The sequence below is a fragment of the Heterodontus francisci genome, chromosome 11, assembly GCF_036365525.1.
Source record: "Heterodontus francisci isolate sHetFra1 chromosome 11, sHetFra1.hap1, whole genome shotgun sequence".
Taxonomy (NCBI): Eukaryota; Metazoa; Chordata; class Chondrichthyes; order Heterodontiformes; family Heterodontidae; genus Heterodontus; species Heterodontus francisci.
In genome coordinates this window covers 108,523,101-108,534,428 of record NC_090381.1, presented here as the reverse complement: position 1 = coordinate 108,534,428, position 11,328 = coordinate 108,523,101, and the positions used below count along the sequence as shown (strand labels likewise).

At 39.0% G+C, this 11,328-nt stretch overlaps 1 protein-coding gene across 2 annotated transcripts; it reads left to right on the top strand.

Annotated features, from left to right (window-relative positions):
* Positions 1-3,076: 3,076 nt before the first annotated feature.
* Positions 3,077-11,160, top strand: LOC137374957 (extracellular calcium-sensing receptor-like). Of its 2 annotated transcripts, none has more exons than XM_068041571.1 (5): positions 3,077-3,355; positions 4,048-4,854; positions 5,265-5,489; positions 10,029-10,152; positions 10,247-11,160. In XM_068041571.1, the coding sequence occupies exons 1-5, from the start codon at positions 3,098-3,100 to the stop codon at positions 11,158-11,160; spliced, it is 2,328 nt and encodes a 775-aa protein (XP_067897672.1). In that variant the 5' UTR covers positions 3,077-3,097. The 2 variants fall into 2 exon arrangements, with proteins under 2 accessions (XP_067897672.1, XP_067897671.1); XM_068041570.1 differs by having other exon boundaries at positions 3,098-3,355; positions 4,048-4,884.
* The last annotated feature ends 168 nt before the right edge of the window (positions 11,161-11,328 follow it).

Sequence of the window (11,328 nt, the reverse complement as noted above, 5' to 3'; positions counted from 1 at the left end):
ATATACAGATGAATCAGAGCGCAGTGGGGATTTTTTTTCGGTCATAGTAATGACAATTTTGTTATCTTCCCTTTTAAATTATGCTTCTCTCCATCGAGGAACAGCCAATTGCTACTTGATTTCAGTTTGAGACTTTTTGCTAATTGGTTAAAGATACACGAAGCACGAGGTCAAACGTTAGGAAACTTTGAGTTTCCAACACAATATAAAGACGGCGACCAATACAGTACTTTGTCATAACAGCAGTCCACGTTTAACAGAGATGGACTGGCTATTGTCCTCCGTGCTATTATTATCTGTTCTTACCTCTGTCTGGTTGGCAGATGAACCAAAGTGCAAACGTTGGGGAAAGCTGGACTTATTGGGGTTGTCGAAGGACGCTGACATCGTTCTGGGCGGAGTTTTCAGTGTCCACGTCGATGTGGAAGATAAAGATTTCTCCTTCAGAATCCAACCAAAAGCGGTAAAATGCACACTGTTAGTAAAACTTTGTAGTTTTCTTCTTGTGTTTCATTTAATCTTATTTGCTGATTACTGTTATATACCACTGCAAAATTAGCTGTTGGTGAATTCGAAGTAGTTTTTCTATATACATGAATGATTAAAGAGTGATTACAGGGTTTGTCATTTGAATGCAATTCTATGAAGTAAATTGGAAATGATGGAAAAAATAACATTTGCATTATGCATTACGGCTCGATGGTCACCCGCGATTTGTGAAAATTAATGTTTGATGAAACCTTGAATCACAGTGGATTGAAAAATTGCAAATGGGCTCTTACTATTTGGCACCTTCAAGCTAACTTGTGTGAATTTAAAAGAAACGACGAATATGCCTGAAACAAAAACGGAAAATGCTGAAAATAGTCAGCAGGTCAGACAGCATTTGCGGAGAGAAAAACAGGGTTAACAGAACAGAAACATCTGAAATTTGATTCCTGGGTTACGTTAAATTAGCTGATAATTGCCTGTACTGTGGTCCCAGTGCTCCGAATCGTTACAATTAATCCTAATCGTCATTCAGTTTCTTCTGTTAGACCTGTTTTTGTGTATCTCCGTGAAAGCAGGGTCCTGTGAATATAATCTCAGGGTTCACTGACTGAGCTCACACTGAAAAATTGATAGCTGAAGGAGATAAACCGCACTCATTCTGACCGAAATTATTGCCCTATTAAAGCTAATTCCAATATTTATTTGTACGGTGATGTTCGTGTAGTATGCAAATTGGGGTAAAGAAGTATCCTGGTTGTTCTCTGCACTCCTTTGGTAATGCCTTTTGCAGAAACTTGTAATTATTTATGATAACTTCTGTGATATTGCTAGCGAAATCCGACACCCATTCTTTCCGAATATGTTTATCATTTCTCCAGAAGCAACTAGAGGATTTATTCCACCTGTTCCCATACAGTTGATGCAGGTGCAACATACTCAAGTTGATTTTCCTTTGTAGGCAATTAAAGTGAACTAGTCTGGCGAGCTGTAGTGAAATTTGATGAGGCTTTGTTGCGTCTAGACGTCTGTATTCTACAGCACTCTGGCCGGCCTCCCATATTCCACCCTCCATAAGCTTAAGCTCATCCTAAACCCTGCTGTCCATATCCCAGATGGCACTAAGTCCAGTTCACCAATCGCCCCTACATGGGCTCGTGGTTAAGCGATGCTTTGATTTTAGCTGTGCCAGCTGCGACTCCGTGGGTATCACTCTTTCCTTGAGTGACAAGGTTGTGTATCCAAGTCCCAGTCCGGGACTTGACCACAAAAGCCAAGGTTGGTACTCAAGTGCAGTACTGAGGGAGTGCTGCACTGTTGCAGATGCCGTCTTTCTGAAGAGACATTAAACCAAGGCCCCCTCTTCCCTCTCAGGCGGACATAAAAAATTCGGCGGCACATTTCCTGCATTACAACAGTGACGACGCTGCAAAAGTACTTCATTAACTGTAAGGCACCTTGGGACTTCCTGTGGTTGTGAAAGGCACTATAAAAGATTCTCATCCTTGCTTCCAAATCCCTCCACAGCCTCAGCTCTCCCCATCTTTGTAACCTGCTACAGCCCTACAACGATCTGAAGTATCTGCACTCCTCCAATTCTGGCCTCTTGTGCATCGCCTATTTTCATCGCTCCACCATTGGCGGCCATGCCTTCAGTTGCGGAGGCACTAAACTCTCGAATCCCCTATCTAAACCTCTCTGCCTCATTACTTCACTTTCATTCTTTTAGGTGCTTCTTAAAACCTTCTTCTTGAACCAAACTTTTGGTCACCTGTGGATCCCCTTGTATGTCAGATTTTGTTTGATAACGTTCCTTGAAGGACCTTAGAACATTTTCCGACGTTAGTAATAAAGTAGGCAAATAGTTATTGTTGTTATAACTGCATACATTGGAGACACCATCTGCAGCAAATGTCCATTGGGAAAGCCTAAAAGAAAAGGTATAGCCTTGGAATCTCACCAATGGGCAGAAATCATAATATTTTCAAAACACCAATACTTCAGTGATTCTTTTGCAACAAAAATCTAATGTGTACACCCAACTCGTGAGCAATTTTACGGTTGTCATAAGAGAGCAAATATAAATTGCTACATGCAATTATTGCTATCTCTTTCGCTTTCCTTACTTGGCCAATGTGCTTCAATTGCAGATACCATTGATCAAGGATGTCATTTCTGCATTAGAATTCTCGGCCTCAAATGAATACATGCTTGTCCACTTTATTGACGTCTCTAAAAAGATTGTGAAGAAAATTATATCAGCCAAGACTAAATTAAGACCAGAGAAACTGATGTTGATACCAATCATACCTATCTATTGCAAACAATTCATTTTTGAAAAATTATCTTAGGTCTCGAGGAGAATGGATATTGTCTTACTATAGTGTTTCTAAATGAGAGCGTACCTGAATCCTAATATGCGGTTTTCTGCCTAATTGTGCTTTATTTTATGGTTGGAGTTCTTAAGAATTATTTCCCGTCTTCAAAATATATTACTACTGTGTCTGTCGTATCTATGAAACCAAGGAACGTAGACTCCTCTTTTTCATTCATATACAATTGTGTTTTCTGCAGCTTTCGGTTCAGACTTTTTCGTTTTGCAATAACGATGATCTTTGCAATAGAAGAAATCAACAAGAACCCAGATCTGCTTCCAAACGTTACTCTGGGTTACTGGATTTATGATTCTTGTGGCATGCCCGCTGTATCAATAAAAGCAGCCTTTGAGTTTCTAAACAGCTTAGAAGCGACATCTTCAGATTTTGCCTGCAAACGAGCTCCCGTGGTTCCTGCTATTGTTGGTGATTCTGGATCATCACAGACCTTAGCAATCGCGTCTTTAATCGCCCCATTTAGGATCCCTGTGGTAAGGTGTTTAATAAATAATATAACAGCTAATGCACAATAATGGGAAACGACCGTGTAAGTGATCGTTTCCAATCAACTCCTCACTGTTCGACTCATATAAAAAATACTGCTTTAAGCAACTGATTTTTTTTCTTCACAAAAGCATTGTCATAAGTCTGGCTAAAATTGCAACCTTTCCTCTGCTGTGTGTTCAGCTGTTTGTCAGTGCTATTTGTACATACCATTGTTCAAAGTATTATGAACTAATTGGACTGCTCATTGACACGTGTTATATCAGGAGTTGGAGCGTGTTGTTATTTATAAAAAGTCATTTCGTTCAGCATGATAAATGTTTAAACTAGCGTGATATTTATGTACTTATTCTAATAGTGGTACTTGCTTTATAATGGTTCAGATAAAAATGATAAACAAAACATCTTGTCCACTTAACCCGTCCAACTTCATACATCGTTTTCAGTTTATCGACTGATTTCGTATGTACAATTGTAAATAGAACCGGAGAAGAAAACCTGTCAATGATAAATAAAGATAAGCGATCAGTATCGTATTATATAAAATGCTTGCAGCAAATTACTATAAGTGCCAAAGTACTCCATTTACATACTACAAATGATACGTCTAACATGAATTAAGTACTTTTCACTGCAGATATATATTTTATTTATATTTTTTATATCATTTTCCCTCTAGGTTAGCTACGTCGCTACATGTGCATGCCTGAGCAACAGACATGAATATCCATCATTTTTTAGAACAATTCCGAGCGATTACTTTCAGGTGAAAGCATTAGCTCAACTTATAAAACATTTTGGATGGACCTGGATCGGGACAATTAGAAGCGATGATGACTATGGTAATTTTGGGATGCAGGAATTTACAGAGGCTGTGCAAGAGCTCGGCATTTGTATCGCGTTCTCTGAGTCTTTTCACATTACATACTCGAAGGAGACATTACTTCAAACTATAGACATTATAAAGGGATCTTCCACAAAAGTTATTTTAGCTTTCCTTGCACAAGCGGATATGAGCATTTTACTACAGGAAGTTGCACGACAGAATGTGACTGGCATACAATGGATAGGCAGCGAGGCTTGGGTCACCACTACGGTTCTGCCCCCTGAAGAAAGTAAACTATTCCTTGTTGGCACAATTGGAATTGCGGTTCGGAAAGTACATGTGCCAGGATTGAAAGAATTTCTAATGCAGGCTCACCCATCTGCATATCCGGGAAACCCCTTAATGGAAGAGTTTTGGGAAAGAGCGTTCAGCTGTAAATTAAGGCACGCAGAAAACAAGTTGGACAACTTTAAAACTGATCCGTGGTTTAAGAAATGTACTGGAAAAGAAAATCTACATATGGCACACAACGATTTCACAGATGTGTCTGAGTACAGAGTAACATACAACGTGTATAAATCGACTTATGCTGTTGCTCACGCTCTTCATGATATGCTCTCATGTGAAAATGGTAATGGACCATTTTCTAATAACAGTTGTGCAAATATTTCAAACTTTCAACCGTGGCAGGTAAATACTTTTCCTAATACCTGCTGTATGAAAATAAGGTAATCAAATATTTTATATTAATGATAATGGAATGTGTAACGAAAGATATATAACAATGTTTCAAGGATTACATGCATGAAAGGAAAACGTGTTAGAGGACCTTCTGGAACCTCCGGCTGTCCCAAAAGGCTTTGCAGCTATTTGAAGTGTAGTTCATGTTGCAATGTCGGAAACGGCAGCCAATTGAACACATCACGGTCTCACAAACGCAATGTGGCATTGATCAAATAATTTCTTTCAGTAATACTGGTTGAAGGATGAATATAGGCCAAATTACCCAGCTCTTTGTTGAAATAATGTCAAAATGTTGTTTCTTACTACATTATGAATTTCTGATCTAGCTTCTACATTACATGAAAACAGTTAACTTCAGGACAAAGATCGGGGAAAAAATATATTTTGATAATAATGGCGACCCGGTGGCAACATATGACATCGTAAACTGGCAGGCGACTGATCTCGGTGCTGATATTGTAACTGTTGGACAATATGACGGAGCTGCACCCACGGGCCAAAAGTTTATACTATCCGAGGAGGCAATCGTATGGAGTGGAGGCCAGTCGACGGTGAGGATTCTCAATGCATATAAAGAATCTCGAATCTTGGATTTGTTTACTCAACTGGGTCTATTTGTAAACAGAGCGAGCATTATAACTCATTATATCATATTATAATTCTACCCCGACCTGACATTGGCTTCAGACCGGGGTGTGGGTTACGCGACTCTGTGCATTCCATGGCGTCATCTCGCCCTATCTCTGTAATCTCCTTCAGCCCCCTCTTGCTTTCAGCGGTCTAGGCCCCAAACTATGAAATCCGTTCCTGAACCTCTCGACATCTCTCTTCTCCTTTAAGATTCCGCTTATAACCTACCTCTTAGGCCAAATATATATAAAGAAATGACGCCAAGTCCATCATCATAACAGTATATCCAAGCTTCTACAACTTAGGACAGATGTCTCGCAGAGAACACATTGGTAATGCACGAACAGCAGAATTGCCTGCCACTGTGTTTATCTTCACGGTACCTTTCAGGTTTAAGAGTATACTTGGAATCAGATTGATAATAGGAACAAAGGAAAAATGACACACCAATGGACTGGATTACCAATATACCGCTAATAATTAATTATTTGAAGTTCGAAGCCAAATTGAATTCTAATGTTGACAGACAATTGGATTAGAATACCGCCCGTCCCTATGAGTAGCTACTCTATAAGTACATTGGTGAAGACTTATTCAGTTTGATATATTAAAAAAGAAAGACTTGCATTTATATAGTGATTTTCAGGACCTCAAGACCCTACCCAAAGTTCTCCACGGCCAAAAGATAGTAACGCACAAGAAGGCCCACAAATAGCAATGTGCTAATGGCCTAGATTTTGCCATCATTGACAATTCCTCGAGGATGTCTGTGGCGTGGACTTCTCCTTTGCAGCCTGCGGTTTGATTCTGGTCAAGTCAAGGGTTGTCCATGTATCAAGCAACATGTCATCAAGCAGGGTAAAACGCCGTTCACATTAACGTATTCTCATAGACAGCAAACCAGGAAGTAATATACACTGCATTTTACACTTTAAATTACAGTTTTACAGACAGTAAAATCAATGATTGAGACATACATATAGGATTATCAGAAACATTTTAATAATATATTTTTATCATAATGGAGAAATATGATTTTCCACATATATAAAATGAGCTTTTCAGGACCATGAGACTGTTCAGCAGTAATTATGAGCTAAGCATGATGTACAAAAAGTTGCATATTCAAGAAGGTATAACTTTTTCAAAGGTTTCTATAGTAGGACTAATCGCCTAAAAGTAGACTTTTGGACCATTTGGTGAATTGATATTTGGTACTTGATTACAGACTGTCGGGGCTTTAGCAACACACCATATGGGAAGTTTATAATCACTGACAGCAACTGCTGGATATCCGCATTTACCTGTACAAATGGGGATACCAGGATTTGCCAGGATACCAGGAGAAAAGGCAGTACATTCTGATAGCTTCACTGTCATTATTAGTGGAAAATCAGGCCCAATGTATTTTTAGTGATGTTGGTTGAATGATAAATATTTGCCAGAACACCAGGGAGGACTTCCCTGCTCTGCCTCAGAATAGTCACTCCTAAAAGAACAGCTGGTGCCTGCTCAGAATTCCTAGTCAGTGATTCATCACTTCCCAGAGCGTGCACTGGTGAAATCCCAACAGACTGCAATCAATTTGCCCTTGAACACTATTAGTCTCACTGCAAAACGCACTTGAAAAAGTTACACCTTATTGAATGAGATGTAACTGCAGTTTTAACGCCAAATGAGTGCATAATATCTGCTGAACCTTGAAAAAACTAATAATATATTTGTGAAATGTCACAATTTCCCATGAAGAAAAGCAAAGCATGCATTTTTAAAGATTGTTGAACTGTATTCATTATATTTATCTGCCACCTTAATCCTACGTATACGTCTACATTATTTATATCAGTCCCTTTACCATTTTAACTGAAAGTGACAAATTCAGTGGTTTTGTGCTTCCTGATTTGTGATCTGTGGGAATGCTCCAATGGGACAGGCTGTTTACCCTGCTTGATTCCATCACTGTTGCTTAATGCCGGGAGATAGTCTTGACTTGCTAATAGATTCAACCTGACGTCGTGAAAGTGAAATCCCATGCCACAGAGCTTGCAAGATCTTTGTGGGCAGCTTTCTTCAAGATCTGTGGTGAGCATGATCACTTCTTGGCTGATCACAAAATCGGGGCCATAATGGTTCTGTCTGGGTTCTGACAAGGCTTTTCATATGGTTCTACTATAGTACATGAAGTCTGAGACAAGCTCATGACATAGATAATTTTGAGAAGTAGGAAGCAGAGTTTTTATAATAGATAATTATTTAGATTGTTAGGAGGAGGCAAGTAGAGTAGGGGTACAAGCTTCTTACTCCATATGTAAATAACTGAAATGTGAAATTAAAGGGGAACATTTGCAAGTTTTCAGGTAATGATTTGTTTGGAGGAATAGCACACTCGAAGGCAAAAGCAGAACAGTTCCAGAGAAAAAGCAATTTCATCTGGTTAAGTCAGCCAGTGGATGGCATAAAGGAAAGAAATTCAACGTAATAAAATACGAGGCAGCATACTTTTGAGGCAAGATCTGAACTGTTGTGTAAATCAGCAATCTGGGCAGTTAATGGATTTGGGCAGACAGTATACAGATATTTGAATATTACCTCACGATAAAAAAGCATCAAAAGACCAATTAGATGCTTGGCTTCCTGAAGTACAAAATATACCATGTAGAACTGCAGCGATACGACTCTTGGCCTGCTTTCATTTGCAATACTGGGCGCATAGTTGTATGTTCTGTCTTAAGAAGAATATTATGGATTTGGAAAAGTATAGTCATGGAATGAAAGCAATCGAGTTATGGTGAAAGACTAGGTACACTTTGATTATAAAAGTGAAGGGAATTGGTAAAATTATCGTGGATAACTCTTCCCTATGGTAACATAATGAAAAATGAACATTATTAAAATCAAACTGATCAGGTTAAACGTGAATCCAATAAGTAATTACATGAAAGGCTGCAAGAATTTCGAATGCATTGCTGTAGAAAGTCTGGATTAAGAATTAATTAAAGGGAAGAAACAAAAGTATGAAGTAATAGGAAGGAAGTGCAGAAATTTGGAATTAAAAAGGTAAGGAAATTGCATGGATAACTGCAGTACAGCTGAGCGCAATGGCACATTGTAGTTTGTGGTGTTCCAGTATAATTTTAGTGTAAACAGAATGTTCACAAACATATTTATGACATGCCTGCACGTAACAATTAGACGAACCTCTGGAAAAAGGATGCCTCCCGTTTGTCCTTACTCAATATGGCGGGTGGCGAATTTCAGATTAGAAACGTGCACTTTCATCCTCTCCTCCAATTTGGTCTTCTCAGGAGCAAGAATGGGTGCTACGTGGCCCAATTTATTCATCATAGTCTCCGAACCAAATTCACAACACATCAACCTTCTCATTCTCCATTTTTTTTAGACTCCAATGACCATCCCTGACCACTTCCTTCTATCCCTCACCACGTACAACCCCTTTACTTAATCAAATCCCACTTGCATATGTGTCTACCCGTGGAACACAAACACCCCTTCAAGTCTAAGATAACGGGACTTGCAAATTCCTAACTGCTACAATCCTGTCCCTCCATTTGCCACAATATATTTGCAGTCATTAATTTGTTTAACCGCTATGTTAGCTCCACTTGTCATGCTCATGCCATATCAAAAAATATACTTTATTTCGTCCCATCACGCCCTACCGTGTGGCCCTATATTTATTTCCTCAAGACTCAGAGAAGGGCATATGTGGCTACAAGCAACTCGTTTAACTGTTGATCCCCAGAGCAGGCTGGGTTACATCAAATACATTGTGGCGTCATTCTTCTCAACCAACCACAGCCATTATTCTTGGATCATTCTGATGATCAATGAACAGATCAGCTTTTTTCCCTCCGCTATCAACTTTCTTCTTAAATCCCTCCATCTCAACCCCAATTGAAGATGTGAATATTTTATGAAATTAGTTTCCTCTAAGATTGAGATCAGCCATTCAGCTGCCTCCTCTTCCTTTCTTTTTCATTTCCCACAAATCTCCCCGAATCTTACTACTTCCTTACCCTGAATCAACGTCTTAGTCTAGTTTTTCTCCCATACCCCAAATATCTCTTCTAAAAGATCAATTTCCTGCTCTCTTTAGTGATTGCCGCTAAGTTGCTGAACTTCCTGGCTACCATGTCAGCTGACGTTGTATATGGTTCCCTCTTCTCAGGTACTTTATGCTTCCTTTTAAAAACTGCAACCGTTGACCTTTTTATAAAGCATAAATTCTAACCCTAAGCCCCTGTTCTTGTGAACTACCATTCCATCTCCAACCTCACTTTCCTCTCTAAAACCCTTGTACGTTCCACACCTGCTCCTGTCTTTCCTGCAAATGAAATAGTCAGCAGCTTTCGCAAAGTGGACCATTCATATCCTTAACAACATTGTCAATGATAAACTCCAATATCGCTGAAATATTCAATTTTCGTTTTGATTCTAAGGTTCCAAAAGCAATTTGCTCCGAATGTTGCACTCCAGGAACGAGGAAAGCTGCAAGGATAGGGCAACCCAAATGTTGCTTTGATTGTGTACAATGTGCCCAAGGAGAAATTAGTAACACTACCGGTAAGATATGTGTCAGACCTCTTCACTTATTTGATAAGAATCTAGCACACATTTGATTTCTGAATGCAACATTTTTCAATTTCAATCTTTTTAGATTCAACTGAGTGCATTCCATGTCCAACAGAATACAAGTCCAATCCACAGCGAGACCAGTGCATACTAAAGGAGATTGAATTTCTATCCTTTTATGAGATCATGGGGATTATTCTGGTGACACTGGCATTACTTGGATGTTGCATCACATTAATCGTATTTGTTACATTTTACACTTACAGAGACACTCCAATTGTTAAAGCTAACAACTCAGAGTTAAGCTTCCTCCTTATTTTTGCACTAATGCTTTGTTTTCTATGTTCTATTACATTTATCGGAGAACCCTCAGTCTGGTCTTGTATGTTACGACACACAGCATTTGGGATTGCATTTGTTCTTTGCATATCTTGCGTTTTGGGCAAAACAATTATTGTAGTTCTGGCATTTAAAGCAACTCTTCCCAACAACAACATAATGAAGTGGTTTGGGCCAGCGCAGCAGCGACTGACCGTTTTAATCCTTACTTTGTTGCAATGCTTAATATGCACGATCTGGCTCACCACATCACCACCATATCCTCTGAAAAACAGCGATTATTTTAACGAAATAATAGTTTTTGAATGCAATGTAGGGTCTGCAATTGCGTTTTATTGTGTACTGGGTTACATTGGATTTCTGTCTTGTGTGTGTTTTGTGGCTGCCTTTCTCGCTCGACAACTTCCCGATAATTTCAATGAAGCGAAACACATAACTTTTAGCATGCTTATCTTCTGCGCCGTTTGGATAACATTCATTCCATCTTATGTGAGTTCTCCTGGGAAGTACACGGTAGCTGTAGAAGTGTTTGCTATTTTGGCATCTAGCTTCGCCTTGCTGATCTGTATTTTTGCTCCTAAATGTTATATTATCTTGCTTAAACGCGAAAGGAATACTAGAAAGCATGTAATGGGCAAAATGCCCTCAAAAAAGCTTTGAGAATTGATAAAGCTGTGTCCAGCTTTCTTTGACGATTTTTTTGCTATTATCTTAAGGTAAATTAGAATTTCAGCGCACATTGTTTATATTTATACTGCAAGGCATTTGCCTTAAAGGAGCAAGGGAAATTTGTTAAAATTACCACCATAATGTTTTGCTAACATTCTA